We start from the raw sequence: 17,462 nt of genomic DNA on the forward strand, positions 1-17,462 counted from the left end.
AGATGAAACATTTCAGAGTTCAGGTGCAATTTGTAGTGTCAAACAGCCGTTTGTGAAAGGATTGAGATGTAGCTAAAAGCTGAGAAGTAAACCTTCAATAGAGAGTAATCATCTCCTTAAATGGGGGGTAGGTGGAGGAGAGATCTATGTCAGTCTGATTTATTAGCTGGTAGATACCCTGGATAATTGGAGTAAAAATGATTGGATCAATGCATCCTTTACAACAGTGGTCCTCAAAGGCCCTCAGGCCTTCATAATTCCATGACACCTCACCAAAGGGTCCAGAAATCCATTAAATCTAATAAAACTGATTAAGAACAATAAATGATAAAACTTGCACAACAGCAACCAATAAAACAAACACACCAATATGGCTAGCTTCACTCTTAGCCAGCAAGCACAACTGAAAAATAAGTCAAAGTTGTCTAGTGAAAAAAATCAGCCAGAAAATAACAGCATTATCTTAACAAAAGCCGTCCTAGTGGCATATTGTCCATTTTAGAAATAGGTTAGCCATTCTTTGTATATAAGCGAAAGGTCTTTTACTTAAACCAGCAATGAATTAAGCTTTTCACGCTCTATCATCAGCATACATTGAGTGGCAACATGTAAAGGACCTAGAATTGCTCCTTGGGGGACACCACAATTAAAGAGACATCCATGGGTAAGATCATAGAGGTTGAAAGGAAAATAAGGAATCAAACATTGATCAGACCCGCTTGTAAGCAGCAAATTGTTTTTGACTTTAATGAGTGAAGTTTGAGTGTTTTTAAAAAGAAAGTGAGAAGTGTTTATGAAGGTTTATATATCTCCAGTCTGAGGCCGTGTGCTTGGAGCTGTGTACTGAAAGATGAGTGAAGGGTTTTAATGTGCTGTATTACATCAGACATAAAATAATAATGAAAGAAGTGTATCTGCTGGCTGTCAGGCAACATGAACACATACAAACTGCAGCTGAAGCCCTGGCACCAGAGAGATTCCTGGCTCCAGCGGTTCTCTGTTAAACAAACAGAGGGTGAAATATCCCTCCTCCGTCTCGTATCAGTGCTCATACAGAACGAGCAGGTTGATGAACCAAACACTTGAGCCTCGCACAGGGTTTCATTAAAATTCAGCCACTGTCTGCTGAAGAGAGGCTGCGGCAGTTTGAGATGCTACTGTACTGATTCAGTCGGGAACAGCTCCAGAAACACTAAAGAGATGATAGATAGATCATTTTATGTACGATATACCAACCATATTTCTGAATCAACAGCATGAATTCAACATGCATTGCTGCTGCTGCATGGAGAATTATTTCTTGGAAAACTTTGGGATCCTTCATACCAGTCAATGCCACAGTCTGAGTGCTGTTGCTGACCATATGAGTGCTGTCGCATCCCTTTATGACCACAGCTGACCACCTTCTAATGGCTGCTTTCAACAAGATCATGCTTCATGACTCAAACTATATTCACAGACATGACAGCGAGTTCAGTCAGCTGATCAGAATCCAGTAAAACACCTTTAGGAGACTGACGGCACGAACGACATGAAGTCATGAATCATCTCAACGTGGATCAGAATCTCAGAGAAAGTTTTCAACATCTCTTCAAGACCCGAGGGAGGCTGACTCAGAGTTAGTAGGATGATCCGGAGATGGAGAGATATCAAGACTCACAACTGAACAAATGTCAAAGGAAAAAAAACAATTTTACCCTGAATTGGGAAAAAAAACAAAATCCAAAATACACAACAATCACAATTAATCATTTCCAAACCACAGAAACATTTAGTCACGTTTAATCGTCTCATTTACCCACTGAAGTTCTGCAATGTTTGTTACATAACGGTCGCATAACCTCATTTCTCGAACTGCAAAATGACTTGATGAAAACATTTATCCCTAAAAACCCATTTGGAGTTCACAGCCGACAGTTCATTGTGAAATCAATCAGCTGTACGCCTCAGAGAGGAGCTAACTCGTATGTTCTGATTGACTCTCTGCAGGGTTCAGACTCTGGATGTTTGACAGTCGCTGCCACCTGCTGGTGGACGCACACTTCATTACCACAAGTAAGTATGTGTTTAGTGAGACTTTATTGGTCGTTCAGGCCAAGTTTTAAATGTATAAAGACAAGGTTACATTGTCTAGTCTTAGCTTGTATTTGTTAAGTTTGCTGTAATATCAAATGTGAGAAAATATCATTGTTATTTCATGAAGCTCTTATTGTCTGGTGTCTTAAAATACCCAAAACATCCACAAAATGGAAAGCATTCACATATAAGAGGCAGATTTTGGGGTCTTATAAAATAACTAAATGAATCATCTGCTAATTGTTTTACCTAGAAGCAGGTTTCGTAGCTACTACTGTAAGAGAACTTGTTTCTAATTGTGAGACACCTGCAAAAATATAAAGAAACACAACACAAATCTCAAGCATTTAAACAAGTGTTTAATAGTAAAAATATATATAAAAAAAAAAGAAATCCATAGAAATCCCCTAACATCCCACCATCACAATCACAGGTGCACTGCCCGAGCAGGGAGCCGGTACACCGCCACCACAGGTGAGTGCTTCACGAAACCTACAGGCAGAGGAGCCACATCAGCGAAGGAGCTGCAGCTGCAGCAACATCTGGATGTGCGGCTCCTCGTCACGCCCAGGTTAAACCTCGCCCATCAGGAGCTCGAAGACTCTCCTGCCGTCTGCCTGTCTCGTTCTATCGCCAAGGAGGCCGTGGTCGGTTTTTCCGGGATGAGCCGTCCGAATTGCCTTGAGTGGAAAAAGAATATCAGATGTGTTTCAGGACTCTTTGTTGCGCAACTGCTTTTAACACAAATACATGTGCAGCATTTTACTGGTCGACTTTTAGACCTAGTGTGTAATTAAAAGTATATTTAGCCCAAACCTACCACAAACTGGATGACAACATCTGTACATATTCATCCATCTCCACAACAAACCTCTAAACTCAGCTGTGAGGCAGAGACCTTTGCGTCAGGCCAAAATAGCAAAACATAAATCGCAATACTTTTTAATGATCCAAATAATCTGTTTAAACTTTTAGACGTGGTTTGGAACATGCCAAACCTTTAAGGATGGTAAAAAGCTGTTAAAAATGTCAGATGTCATTTAGAAATGTGTTAATTTTCTGTTTCTAATCATGTGAAATAACAGAGCAGTCAAAACGATTCGGCAGCTTTATCAGCAATACACATACATGCACAAGGTTACAAAGAAGCAAAAGGGTTAACATTTGTTTTTGCAGGTTGGCAGACACATCCACTTGAGCGCTGTGGAGGAAGGGCACAGAGTCACAGGTGCACCATCTAGGTCTGTGTGTAAACACACTAAACTCTCATTTGGCTTACTTTTACAAAAGTTCCATATGCTACGTTCAAAACCTCACTAAGGAATTTGCTCATTTAAATTACCTACAGAATGGCACAGGTACAGACCACATAAAATGACTCCTTCACAAAGTAAATAGACATTCTAAAATTCGGCGCAGGATTAGAGCGATATTGACAAAAATAACTCTTGCTTCAGTATGAAATATACTTTTTGAGTCACAGCCGCTCAGCTGAGGACTGCGCAGAAAGAGGATCTTAAATCAAACAATTCTTAAAGGAACCGTTGAATCAGGAGAGCAGGTGTCATATTTCTCAACAGAGCTGGCCGTTGTCCCAACATTCTAAATTGCCATGGGCCAGATTTCTCTCAAGAGATGTGTACATTTAAGGTTTTCACTCGTTTTCTTAAAGGCCTGAGAACACTAAATGTTTTTGTATCTTTACTAATCACTAATATAAAAGCCAGTGTTTAATTCGGCATACCGTTGCACAGACATAAACACGAATTTAATACTGATTTCTGTGAAATAATGAGTCTTCATTACCTCAGTGTTCACTCTTTGGCTTTCTTCTCGGTGTTCTGAAATTTTTCCACTATCTTGCGCTCATGTCCGCCAGGATTGGGTCTGTTGGTGTTCTCGCTGGCCTCCTTCTTTGTCCTGCCTTTCCTGGTCGAACCCTCTGCAACAAAAACATAAATAAATAAACGAATTATTAATTACATGGATCAACAAACACTGTTCAGGAGCAGCCGAGGTTCTGCTACCGTTAGATGAAACAATTGGCTAAAAAAAAAACTTTTCTCACCGGCATACTTATCTGTTAAGTTGTAAAATTCATATTCATCGAAGTACTCGTCTTCAAACCTGGTTGGTTTCATGTTTTTAACGTCGACGTGACTCATTTTGTTTGTTTTGTTTGTTTCTTCACCAGTTTCTCCAAGTTTGTCAGGGAGCTTCAGGAACGGTTTGAACGGTCGGAAATCTCAAACTCGGTGGGTTTCCAGACTTTTCTCGGCGTTGCCACACTTCTTCTCGGGGAGTTTTTTTCTTCTGTTTCCACACTTCTTCTCTGCGTGTCTCCGTGTTTTTCCTCCTGTGTTTTCTCCGTGTTTTTATAAGAGGGAACAAGCAGCTCCTCCTTCAGTCTCTCTCCTCCCTCTGTCGGGTTTCATCTTTCCGCTGCTCAAACGTTGCATCAGACAGAATACGATCTGGGGGTGTGGAGGTCAAATCATGACAAAATTTCTATCTCGGAATTTTTACCTCATAAATTGTGAAACTTTTGACTTTCATTCTGGCTGTATATGTCATAAATTATCTTTTATTTTCTGAAAAAACAGTGTACTTTACATTTTTAACTTTTTCTTTAACATATAAACTCGTAATTTTGTCTTTTTATATCACTGACATTTCTCGTAATATTTGTGGTTTTAAGCTGTCAGTGCACAAATGTAACTTTGTATCCCTCATGATTTTGACAAAATAATTAAATTCTTATCTTGTTACGTTTACTTTTTCTCGACTTTTTGATATATTACTTCATATTTTTGATCCTTTAACTGTTTTGAAAGCATATACGATCAATGCATTTTTTTCCCCCCAATGTTGATTTTAGTCAGAAAAGTCAGAGTTTTTATCCTAATTTAATTTCATACTTGAGTTTAGTATGCCTTCACAATTGAGGTTCTCTATCCCACCTCAGAGTTCTGAATCAGTAATTTCGACATTTTTCTTCATAATTTTAACTTAATAACACTGAACGTTGTAATTTTTCATACAGAGCGATGACTTGATAAGAAGGAACGTTTTACAGTTTAAAATTTCTCAAATTCTCCTCAGTATTCATTTCTTTTTTTTTTTTTTTGAGAGGACACATCAGAACGAGGACTCTGGTTCCAGTTTGAAGTCCCTCTCCACGTGCGACCTTCATTTGTGCAGCAGGTCAGAGCGACTCTGTTTTCCTTGTTTATCAGCAGCTGCCGTCTTCACACGACCCTGACCTGGCTCAGAGTTTCTGTCCAAATCTCCTCTGTCTACCCTTAAAACCAGGACCCAGAGAGTGGAGACAAAAACAAAACAGTCCACTGAGGGACCCCAATTGTGAGTTTGTACACTCTGACATGATGCAGTGTTTCAAATGAACACAATAAAATAATGATGTATCATTACTGCAAGTGAAATGTATGAAATACACTTGGCTGAGTATTTTAACACATTATTAGGTTCAACTTAAATGAACCCAAGCAGAGTTTATACTGCATAATTCTCACTCTTTCTTTTATAGTTGTTCTTTGCAGCAAAATGTTAGATGTTTTACATAATGTAAGTAAAGAATTTGAAGAACTTTTTATTATATATTTTTGCATTTCTAACTTGCACGTCTTCATAATTTTGGCCTCATGTCAACAGATTTTTTTTCTTTCACAGTTTTTTGACTTATTAACTTAAAATAGTGTATTTAAAATAGACTTTTTATGCAACTTTTTTGAGTTTTAGTCAGTCATTTCCACACTTAATTCACAATGCTAGATTGTTACACCACATGTTTGACTTTTTGTGTCATGATATTCACTTAGATATTCATAGTTTGACTTTTAAATTCAGCTTTTGGTACAAATGGTGGACAAAACTATAAACTATAAGCATATTTCAGTCATTAGAGCCTTTGTTGTAAGTGCATTTTTTAAGAATATTTGTAAAATATTTTTGCAGCATTTAATTGTGAGCATAAACAAGTTCACTGTAATATATCTATAACTGGGTGTGTAGCCGTGTGTTGATTTATGTTGCTATCTAATCACGAGTCAGTTTATCGCAGTTGAACCCTTCATGCCGCTTCGATGCAAAACAAACTTTGGACTGAACTTATCTGACTGTAACCGGGAGGTTTGTTGAAAGAGGAATAATTTATAGTTCTGTGTCAGCTGGAATAAGTTTCTCTGACTTAACTAAAAGTAATCACACACTGTACGAAGCAGATAAAGTCACTAAAAGTGTACAACTTCTAATCTCTTTGCAACTTTACTGCCAGACTTATTACAATTGTAAAATAACAGTGTTTATACAGTATTTTCTTTCTTTTCTATACCTAAGACGTTTTTTCTGGATGAAAAAAGTCAAAGCGGCTGCTGTGGTTACAGTTTTTTTCTCTTTTTTTTCAGTGCTGTGAAAACTCCTCTTGCAGAAACTCCTCCTGCAGTCTGGAAAATTCAGTGAAAACCTATTTGCGAGTTTCACGTGACAGTGTGCAGGGAGAGGAAGACACTGAGTCACCGCTTGCCATGGACACAAACTCCAGGCAGAGAGTGGAGCAGGCGAGGTGGAGGCGTTTTATTACGGCCAGCTTCTCTGCATGAAAACACTGCTGTTCTGATTTCAGGATGTTTGGGTACTACTTTGTCTGGTCATGAGACGCATTAAATAACTGCAGGCGTGTCGGAGCTGTCACAAAGTGTCCTCACCGCTGACCTGTAACACACCCAGAGTACACACTGTGCTGCAAACCTGGTTACAGACTTAACAAACCTGCTGTGTGCAAACACACTAAACTCTCATTTGGATTCTCTTGCTGCAAAAACACACTGACATTAAACAAATTTAGTCAAGAGACGCACACATGCTTTTTCTTTTCATGCAACTTACTTCCACCAGAGGAAACACTCTTTTGATTAAGGTGTTGCTGTGTAATGTACATATTAATCCATGCAATCGATTAATCGATTCTTTTGTCGGACATCGTGGAGGGAGTCACTTTTGGCGCAAGTAAATAATTTTGCTTCATCACACACATGTGATTGTGTACACTGGCCTCGTTCTGAGACACAGCGGTCACCCCACAGTTAATCATTCATTTCCAGGATGTTTACCTGCCGCCTGGTCTGGGTGTGTGATGATAGCACAGTTTGCATGACAGCTGGCACGGGCCAAAGTGCCCTCAACAAATCCTTTCACTTGTTCATCCTGAAGTGGCAAAACAACAGCGGGACTTTATCTGGTCTGTGAGGGTTTGTTGTTTGTGGAGTCTGGCTGCATGTTACTTTCAGTGTCTGGCAAACACTCCAAGGCGCTGTTATAGATACTGTTATTTGACATAGGAGTTACAACTTGTAATAAGTAAAACTAAATACCACAGCATCACAAACAGAGCAGAACAGTTAGGCTGTAAACTGACTTCAGATTAGACTTTAAATAAACACAGGTGAGAAAGAACAAAAAACTATTTCATAAAATGTCTTTGGTAAAAGGGGAATAAATGACTGGAAAGGGGGAGAAAACATCCACAGAAATCGCCTCAAAGTGGTGAAACAATAGCAAATATAATCACATAAGGATGTATGTGTTTTCTCACTGTGGTGCAGTACCACACCCGTCCAGCTTGTGGCAGTGGTGCACATCAACGGTGCCGCACCGACTTCTTCTGTGGTGGGAAGTCTGCAGTTAGCAAGTCGACAGTAAATAAACAATAAAAGTAGCACGGTGAGTTTCGTTATGAGCCTTTTAAGAATAAACCTGCATGTTTATTGCGATGGTTGAGCCGTCAGAAGGAAAACACATAGTCAATTTAGTTTCCGAGCGAACACGAATCTGATAATTCAGCGATGCTACTTAGCTAACGTTAGCGACACAAACCAGTTGCTAACCGGGTCAGCTAGCGCCTCATTAGTTAACATTGCATTAGTTTTTTGTGTGAATTTGTATGTTATTCATTTGTCACAGCATAATTTCAGAATGTCGTAATTGTTCTACCTTGAATACGGGTCGTGTTTTAATAGTTTGAGAATTTTCAACCAAACTCCATTCAGAAATCTATCAATTAAGGGATAGTATGTATTTCAAGATATATTATCCCAATATAAGGCTTAAGTTTAAACCGACTGAACCCACCCATTAACTCGGCTTTAACCCAGTATAAATTTTTAATACAATGATTAAATTATTCAGAATTACTTGTACTCGCACGCACTGTTTTCAGTCATAAAAATCGGTACCCCCGTATCTTAAAATGAGAGGTTTTTAAATGGGGTTTTGTATGTATTAACGCTGCTGTAACAAGACTCTTTTTAAATGCTAAAATCTCAAAGGTTTGGAAATGTCAGCTGATACAAAGATTGCTGAGCTGCTCACAGAGCTCCATCAGCTCATCAAACAGACACAGGTGAGTAAAGTATTTATTGATCATGTAAAATATATTACAGAGCCTTTGTTATGGTTTTAGTCAGGTTTTTGTATTTCCGGTAAATTCATGAATAAGCAAATGATCATCATGTGCCCTTCTGTAGGAGGAGAGGTCACGCAGTGAACACAACCTGCTCAACATCCAGAAGACACACGAGAGGATGCAGACAGAAAATAAAAGTCAGTCTCCACAAACGGACCTCACACCAAACACCATGTTAAGATTCTTACATTTACACAGTGTCTGTTTATTAGTTGTATCATGGCTACTTCACTTGTCCCTGTGTCGTCTTCAGCTTCTCCGTACTACCGCACCAAACTGAGGGGACTATATACCACGGCCAAAGCAGACGCGGAGGCCGAGTGTAGGTGAGAGGTCACTAATTCACTTTCTTTGAACTCTATCTCCTTGGTGGCATCCTGGGTTAACCACTTCTATGAGGTAGTGGAAGTGGTTTTGGAAATACTGAAGACTCAGCTGAAGGCCAGTGCTTTGCAAACTACTGGTGCAGCTGAGAAGCTAAATGAGATTGAGCATCGGGCCAGACTACAGTGTTTTATAGTCAATATTCTTAAAGAGCTTTTAAAGAAATCACTTTACATCCCTTTTTCTCCCTCGCAGCATTCTGCGTCACGCTCTCGATAAAATTGCAGAAATCAAGTCTCTGCTGGAGGAGCGAAGGATCGGTATGTGTGCCGAGAAACGTGCTTCGGCTTTTAAAGATCTGTTGCTGGAATTCTTATTTCAAATGCATATAAATACGTTTATCTGTTTTGCAGCCGCTAAGATGGCGGGAGTTTACAGCGACAGCGACCCTCCCAGGAAGACGATGAGGCGAGGCGTCCTGATGACGCTCCTCCAGCAGTCGGCCATGACGCTCCCACTGTGGATCGGCAAGCCGGGAGAGAGGTATCCGCTGCTTGTGATGTTGCCGCATTATTAGATACGGCAGTTTAAAATAAAAGCTCATAAAGGCCACAATCAATAACTCGCATGACAAAAGGACATCTTGTCAAGTTTGTTTAAGCAGCAAAAATATAAAATGTTGTAAGTTCTCTCTGGAATTGTTAATGCTACTGTATATATTTTGTAGATACAACAACTCCTTTAAAAAGTAGACTAATACACAAACTAAAATCACCCTATAAATGCTCTCCGTCTGACCCGCTTTCAGCCCCCCTCCTCTGTGCGGAGCGACCCCAGCCAGCAGCGACTACGTGGCCAAGCAGGGCGACAAGGTGGCAGCGAGAGTGAAAGCTCTGGAGGGAGACGAGCAGTGGATCCTGGCTGAGGTGGTCAGCTACAACCACTCAACCAACAAGTGAGCGCCCCGCACAGTTCAAACAAAGCCTCAGCATCATGGTCTTAAATGTCAGGGTTCGGTCTGACCTTCAGGACTCGGAGGAAATCAGCCGGATGTTCTCAAACTGATCTGACTTTTGTCTCCCTGTAGGTATGAAGTGGACGATATAGATGAAGAAGGCAAAGAGTGAGTTCAGATTTGTCATCTGGAAGTTTTCTATGAGTCTTTGCTTTCTTTTTAATACGGGAATATCTTTTCAACTGATCACCATTTTTATTGTTTTTTATTTTTTGGAAGCTGACGTTGTTAGCTTAGCATAAAGACAGGAAGCAGGGGGAAGTGTTACAAGATTACAAGAAGTACTTCACAGATGTTTGAAATGTTAAACATCCTAAACATGTTTCACTAATTTGTATCTTAATCTCTGGCCCAGAGAACAAGACGTATCAAGTTTTGTTCACTCTCTGCAGAACGTTCTGTCCTTAAAGAACAAACTGGTTTTCTAGACGTTCTTCATCTGTCTGATCAGCGTGTCTGTGTGTGTGTGTCGGTTTGCGTGTTATCAGGAGACACACTCTGAGCAGACGGCGGATCATCCCTCTGCCTCAGTGGAAGGCCAACCCCGAGACGGACCCCGAGGCCCTGTTCAGTAAGGACCAGCTGGTGCTGGCCCTCTACCCCCAGACCACCTGCTTCTACCGGGCCCTGATCCACACTCCCCCACACAGGGTGAGACGCTTCATTTCATCACGTGTGTCCGAGTCAGGGGTCGTCTCAGAGGTCAGCTGCAGACTGTCCATTGCAGTGATGGCCACGATTTAAAAAAAAAAAAAAAGATTCTTAGTATCACATGATTATAGAGTAAAGAAAAAAATTACAGTTTTATTAATTTAATTTATAACAACAACACAAAGTATGAACAAAATATGAACACCTTCCCTCCTGGGAAGGTTTTTTATGTGTTATAAATTTAATTTATGCCTTGTGTTAATGTTAAATGATGATTTGGCCTCTCACATAAGATCTGCAGTTTAAATCCTGCACTCACAGCAGCAAACGGCAGACTCTCAGCAGTATGACCTGGATGATACAGGTTTTAATCATCAGTATATTGGCTCAGATGTTTGACACGTCCTTATCAACCGTGTTGATAAGGACCTCTAACAGCGGCGCATTAAAAGATGATGGAAATCTGGTCCGAGGTCAGCTCTGCATTATGATCACAATATGTCTGGATTGTCTTGCTACTGCCAAACTCTCCTTTAATCTGACCATTTACATTTTTATAACACTGATACTGGAACATTTGAATCAATCAAAACTACTAAAATGACAATAAAATTCTCCTTCAGTAAGTTTTTGTCATAAACCAGCATTTTAAAGACAGTCACTACTGTCTACGGACGTGCTAACCTCAGCTATCTGTGTTCAGCCTCAGGACGACTACTCGGTGCTGTTCGAGGACACGTCGTACGCCGACGGTTACTCTCCTCCGCTCAACGTCGCCCAGCGATACGTGGTCGCCTGCAAGGAGAACAAGAAGAAGTGAGCGACGACCGGATCTGCAGAATGACAGCAGTGAACAAAGCACGCTTGGGAGCGTCGGCACAGTTTGAGAAGAGACTCGTTTCCATGTTTATGTTTCTATCGAGATGTCATCAGGTTCTGTTGATAGATGATGGAAATATCATTAACAAAACTGAACCAAATGTCTCATGGAGAGAAATTCAGTTGATGCCTCAGCTGTTCTCTTGGAGCGCCATCTATTGTCCAGCAGGAGAACAGCAGCTGAACGTTTCATCCAGCAGCTGCGGTGGGAGATGTTCAATTATTTCTGCCTGTGTAGTTTTTTTTTTATTTTTTATGTCAAAATAACAGATTTGTGTAAATATCTCCTTCATGCTTCATGTTTTTATTCTCCAGACACGACACATACATACTGACTGTTCACAAGAAAATTAATCTACTCTTAAATTGATCTTTTTGGAGTTTTTAATACCAGATATTAATCCTGGATAGGCATAAGAGGCAACACAATTAAGAAAGGCCTTATCTGTAAGTTTAAAATATATCTTGTCAGTTTCAAATTTGTGTTTCCAATTAAACGAATAGGCTTAAACTTTCCTACTTGGAAAGAAACTGATACGGGGTATATATAATATATGTGCTACTAATGCTGCTAAATAAAGTGTTCTATTGTAGTGAGTGGTTGAAGACAGATCCAGATCCTTAAGTAAAAGCAGAAATACTGCAACGTGAAAATACTTTATTGCAAGTCAGACATTCAAATCCTTACACCATTAAATGCATAATATGCTTTCAGCGTTCTTAAGTATTTAAAGAAGCTTTCTCTTATTATAGAATTTTTTATTTTTTTTGTAAAATCTTTCAGTTAATCAAGTGCAGTAAAACTTAAAATATGTGTGGTCTTAAGTTGACTGGAGGCTGTTCCTTAATTTGGTTTAAATGATCGGTAGACCGTGAAGGCAACACTAGCAGGGGAATATCCGCCAGTGACTCACAAATATCCCCCAGTACGTGAAGGCGGCCTGATGGAATTTTAGGTCATATGAAGGGAGTCGAATCTTGTGGCTCAGTTCTTTTCCATTTCAACGTTCATTTTTTATTTTTATTTTTTTTAAGGGTGGAGAGCCTTTGGATATGTTTAATTTGCAAATATCGAAGTCTGAATTATTGATACTACTTTTATCAATGAAGAACTTTCTGTAGCTTTCTAACTTTAGCCTGCACTCAATGTGTTTAGGGAACTTTGGAAATTACCTAAAACAGAAACTGACCTGGGTTTTTACCCCCTCGAAACTTTATGAATCTCCAATACAAGTTAATTTCTGACGAACTTGGGCACAGCGCTGAAAAGAACGGTTCTCGCCAAGCATGATTCAGCTCCCCTTCCCAGCCCCAAAGAGCCGTTAAAAAGATTCGAATCGTTCCAGAACGTATCAGGGCGCGCGGGTGAAAAAAAAAAACACAAAAAAACAATCATGGCCGAAGAGGTGAGTGTGTGACAGATCCGCTGCTGCTTTTATCGATTAACACACACACAGTCAGTGGATAATTTCGATTGATAAGAAGTGATTTTCTGTTTAAATTGCTTCCTGCTTAAAGTGAAAGGTTTAGACGCGAAGCCTCAGAAATTACAGCCAAAAAAATACATTAGCTTGAGTTTTAGTTTCTGCTGGGACGACGCTGATAGTTAAAATATCAGATTTAACATTTGAAACAGAGTTAGTTTATCTAAATTTTTATGAAGCAGGAGTCCCGTGTTGGACCGTTAGCCGTTAGTTACGTGAAAGTATCATCTCATATTGATACCGGTTCTCAGTCAGAGCCGGAGTTGCATTTACGTGAAATTGTACGTGCTGCATTTACGTGAATTACGCCTCAACCCATTTTAACAGTGTAATAATGTCACATTTAATAATCTATCAGATGAATATCAGTAATATACATCTTAACTTCAGTTTAATCTGGTGTATTGGCTTGAGAGCTGTTCAATAACAAGACATCCTGCTTTTGTGCCATGTGTAATATTTTTGATTTCTTGAAATTTTTTTGAACAGTCCATTTTTATTCATTTCATTTCAACCTCTGTACAGACGTGTTAACGTTTGTGGGTGTTTATGATTTGTGCTCTCTACTTTGTAAAGACTTCAAACACATCGATTCACACATATGACCTAAAAACAACAACAACAAAAAATTATGATTGGAATCAAAAATGTTGATTTCATTCGATTAACCGAGTTAATATTAGTCCAGGTGAATCAAAGAGACCTCTATTGAGGGAGACCAAAAAAGAAGAAGATGACGGCTCTAAGGTGTCTACCTCTGTACCGTAGCATCCTCTGTGTCTGTTTCCAGGTGTCCGACAGTCCGGTCCGGGCTGTGAAGCCTCCACCTAAACGAAGACGCATCCTTGACCAGTCGTCCATCGTCCCTGTCCCCGTCTACTCCAACAAGGTGATTAAAAGCAAACGTCTCTGACTTTAGCTTGTTGTTTAGTGTTGTCTTGCTTGCGGCGATGTCTTACTTGTCACGTTTCTGTTGTCAGGTTAACAGCAGCCTGCAGCTAAAACCGTCAGCAGCTCTCTTCACCAAAAGGGACAACACAGGTAAAGACGGAGGTTTCGTGGAAGCTGAGAGGGGGGGGGGGGGATGATTTTTCTGTCTGTAATTGTTTCCTCCTCCGACTTCCCAGACGACGATGCGGACGACTCTCTGTGGTCGGCGTTTTCATCAGGAGGAAGGGTGGCGTCGGGCGTCAGCCTCAGCGACTCCGAGGACGAAGTAGAACTCGTACAGAACCAACCAGACCGCACAGAGAGACGGCAGTAAGTCAGGAGACGGGCTCAGGTCTCAACAGCTCAACTCAGACTGAGCAACACTTTTTGACATGGATCTATTTGTACTTTGCATTTTTTAGAGAAACCATCCACTGCCCTTCTCCTCCTCCACCAATAGAGAGTCCAGTCCACAAACAGTCCAAAAAGGTCACACAGAAGATCAAGTGAGTCTCAAGTCAAGTGATTTTTTTGTATATTTGTCTTAATCATGTTGTTTCAAATGCTGATCTTTCAGGAATTGGAATTCAAAATAAGAGATTTATTGAAATAAGAAGTTTTAAAACTTCAACTGTAAGCTCAGCGATTGACTTAACTGAGTGAACTAACAGACATTAGAATATTTTACTGGGAAATTCAGCCAAGAAGCTAGCAATACAAAAACAACAATAATGTGTCTGCCTTTCCTCCCTCAGTGAGATCGACAAGAGGCTTCAGGCGGTGAACTCCCTCCTGTCTCCCGAACTTCAGGTTGGGAGGTCCAGGCGACGCAGAGGAGCCCGGTCTGCTCCGCCGATCGAGGTGGAACCTGACTGTATCGACGTCGATGACGACGACGATGATGACAATGACGACGACGACGACGATGATGACGACGACGATGTCATCATTATGAGCCCTTCAGGGTACAGCTCATCTGTCCGAGAGATTCCTCTCAAGATCCGCTGCCGAACAGACGTGCACAAGATCCCCGTGCTGTGTGTACGTACTGAGAGTCATCACTCTGAAAACACCTGTACACACCTGTAGAGGCAGCCATCTTTGTTTCTGTACTGAGACTCCGTCCGGGTTTTACTTCAAACTACAGACTGAATGTTCCTTTCTCAGACCAAACCTTGCAGATTAAATTTATCAAGAGGTGGCGACCGGAGGAATAGAAACAGTTCGCAAATCATTCTGTGTACTGCAGGATGATCCCGTGAGAGAAACTAAAAGAGACGTTTTTCCTCTGTAGAATTCATTTCTTCACATTAAACGGGGTGTTTAATGACATGACTCGCTTTCCAGCCAACATGCAACAGATGAAGTAGATGTTGGCTTTTAGTCTTCAGCCTCTTTTTAACGTAAACGTTCAGAAAACTGTTGAAGCAGAGCTATTTTAATCGGCTGCGTCCTCTTCTGCTGCTGTAGTATATTGGCCCCAACAGGAGAATTAGCTCTACCTGCAGTTTATCCGACAACCTCCTAATACAGTCGTGACAGTGATGCATGGAAACGGCAGAAAATCACATTATCTTTTGCTGATTTTCTCAGAGTTCAGCTACAATTTGGGCGGACATGCAACTAACATTTCTGTGCTCACTCACAGAACATTATTTAATATCAAGAAGCATTGACTCTGAAACTGAGAAAGTTTCCAACATACTTTTTTAACACCTAGTGCTGTCCTACATGAACTAAATTCACTTCCTGTTTGTTTGTTTGTTTGTTTGTTTGTTTGTTTTTAGTCAACGCTTCTCAGGGACGTGGTTACTCAGCTGTCCTCCATCCTGAACGTCCCTCCTCCTCGCCTCCTGCTGATGAGGGGGGAAGTCGAGCTGCCGACGGACGCGACCGTCAGCGAGCTCGGCCTCGGCATCGCCGACATCATAGGTGAGCCACAGGACGTGCAAGTAGTTTTGTTTCTTTACTTTAAACGGACGGTTTTCAGAACCAGAGGATTGAAACTATGAAATGAGAACACAGGATGGATGAGTCTGTTCCTGAACTCACTACAAACTGTCTGCAGGAAACTTTTTGACTTCCACTTACTGATTCCTGACCAGAAAAATCTGTTCTACTCATTTTTTTATTAGTCGTTGATGTGATGCAGAAAGTCTTTTCTTTTTAGAGATCCGAGAATAGACAAACAGCTGGGGATGAATTTTTTTTATGTGCAACTATGCTAACCAAGCAGTTTCCCTTGCGGATGATTAAAGTCTGTATAAGTCTAAAAGAATTCAGATATCTTCAGCTTGTTAGTTTATGTTAATTTTTGAACTGATAAAATCATATAATCAAATCAAATAATTTCATTACACAACCAGCAGGCGGCATTTTCAACCACTCGGAGCTTAACTTGTTCTATTAGACCTGTGTCCTATACTTCAACCCGCAATCAGGGGGCGAACCAAGTTGATTTTATTTGACTTTTGTGGAGCCGTCATGTTGTCGACTGTTAGGAACATAGGAAAAAGGAAATCTATGAGATGTGATGTTACAGAGTGATGCGTCTTCACCAAAAGAACATCTTTGGCAGAGATCAGTTAACGTTAATTCGCTTCAGCTGACAGATCCCCTTCGCTGACGTCTGCGTCTGCTAATAAAACAATGAATGGCTTGATGAAAGATAATTTTACACACACCATCAACCTAACCCTGCTCCAAAGTGTTCACATTTCATCCTTAAGAGTAAAATTAATGTCAGAACCACGTGTGTCAAAGTCAGTTCTAGTGTCTGATTAAGCACAGATCTGAAACTTCCCCAACTTTTTCCTTCTTCCGTGCAGAGTGTGTCGTCATGGCGGAGGAAAACATCGAAGCATGCGGCGACGATGACCACGACGACAGCAGCCTCATCACCGTGAGGCTGCAAGGCAGAGACAAGGACTCGTCTCAGGAGTTCTCTCTAAACAGAGTCCGTAGCCTCGTCCCTTCTCCTCGTCGGCCTGCGGTGTTTGCTCTAGAACAAACTAACGACGCCGTGTGTGTCTGTTGCAGGAGGCTCCGCTGGGCTCTATCTTCTCCCAGTATCTGTGCAAGATGTCTGCCGGCGCGCAGAGGAAGGTCCGATTCCACTTCGACGGCTCCAAAGTGGCAGCCAGCCAGACGCCGGCTCAGCTCAACATGGAGGACGGGGACATCATAGAAGTCTGGGTCTGAGCGTTACCTCTGTCATATGTAAATAGCACAGTTCAGTTTTTGTTACTGTAATAAAGATTCACTTATTACTTCATTAAATGTGCTTTTTATTGAAAAAAGATAATAACATTAGTTAAAAAATACTCCCAGATGTGTTTTAAACCTAAACCTGCCTACTAACTATAAATATAAGTAGAGGTGTTTGTTGTCAAGTCAAGTCAAGTCACGTTTATTTATATAGCACACTTAAATGCAATGTAATTGACCCAAGGTGCTCACAGAAATTAAATATATACAGTAATAAAAACAAAAATGTAAATGACAAAAAAAATAAAATAAATAAAAGATAAATAAATGAAAATACAAAATAATAATAATAATAATAATAAACAAATTATGATTGTAGATAAAATAACATATGGTTACTGAAACTACTACTACT

General features: G+C 40.4%; 3 protein-coding genes across 3 annotated transcripts; 2 read left to right on the forward strand and 1 right to left on the reverse strand.

Moving 5' to 3' along the window:
- Positions 1–2,415: 2,415 nt before the first annotated feature.
- nupr1b (nuclear protein 1b) lies at positions 2,416–4,441 on the reverse strand. Its single transcript, XM_084569978.1, has 3 exons — positions 4,145–4,441; positions 3,883–4,018; positions 2,416–2,756 (listed from the first exon to the last, which is right to left on the reverse strand). Exons 1-2 carry the CDS (start codon positions 4,239–4,241, stop codon positions 3,891–3,893), a joined length of 225 nt encoding a protein of 74 aa, XP_084426104.1. The 5' UTR covers positions 4,242–4,441; the 3' UTR covers positions 2,416–2,756; positions 3,883–3,890.
- Positions 4,442–6,973: 2,532 nt separating this feature from the next.
- sgf29 (SAGA complex associated factor 29) lies at positions 6,974–11,709 on the forward strand. Its single transcript, XM_084570233.1, has 10 exons — positions 6,974–7,815; positions 8,421–8,494; positions 8,619–8,694; positions 8,811–8,883; positions 9,137–9,201; positions 9,295–9,424; positions 9,690–9,836; positions 9,969–10,004; positions 10,385–10,547; positions 11,251–11,709. Exons 2-10 carry the CDS (start codon positions 8,429–8,431, stop codon positions 11,365–11,367), a joined length of 873 nt encoding a protein of 290 aa, XP_084426359.1. The 5' UTR covers positions 6,974–7,815; positions 8,421–8,428; the 3' UTR covers positions 11,368–11,709.
- Positions 11,710–12,820: 1,111 nt separating this feature from the next.
- On the forward strand, positions 12,821–17,108 carry nfatc2ip (nuclear factor of activated T cells 2 interacting protein; the record flags this gene model as incomplete). The annotated part of the gene is made up of 9 exons (XM_084570040.1): positions 12,821–12,832; positions 13,701–13,799; positions 13,891–13,951; positions 14,038–14,170; positions 14,263–14,346; positions 14,596–14,881; positions 15,628–15,772; positions 16,669–16,796; positions 16,880–17,108. 9 exons carry the CDS (start codon positions 12,821–12,823, stop codon positions 17,039–17,041), a joined length of 1,110 nt encoding a protein of 369 aa, XP_084426166.1. The 3' UTR covers positions 17,042–17,108.
- Positions 17,109–17,462: the final 354 nt, after the last annotated feature.

The sequence above is a fragment of the Chelon labrosus genome, assembly GCF_963514085.1.
Source record: "Chelon labrosus genome assembly, chromosome: 21".
Taxonomy (NCBI): Eukaryota; Metazoa; Chordata; class Actinopteri; order Mugiliformes; family Mugilidae; genus Chelon; species Chelon labrosus.

What these genes read in the sequence shown, in the direction of transcription:
- sgf29 (XM_084570233.1), top strand. Translation starts at nt 8,429, where the DNA reads ATGTCAGCTGATACAAAGATTGCTGAGCTGCTCACAGAGCTCCATCAG. An exon ending in GACGCGGAGGCCGAGTGTAG is followed by an intron (nt 8,884 to 9,136) that starts GTGAGAGGTCAC and finishes TCTCCCTCGCAG; the next exon opens with CATTCTGCGTCACGCTCTCG. An exon ending in TACAACCACTCAACCAACAA is followed by an intron (nt 9,837 to 9,968) that starts GTGAGCGCCCCG and finishes GTCTCCCTGTAG; the next exon opens with GTATGAAGTGGACGATATAG.
- nupr1b (XM_084569978.1), bottom strand. Translation starts at nt 4,241, where the DNA reads ATGAGTCACGTCGACGTTAAAAACATGAAACCAACCAGGTTTGAAGAC. An exon ending in CTTAACAGATAAGTATGCCG is followed by an intron (nt 4,019 to 4,144) that starts GTGAGAAAAGTT and finishes TTTTTGTTGCAG; the next exon opens with AGGGTTCGACCAGGAAAGGC.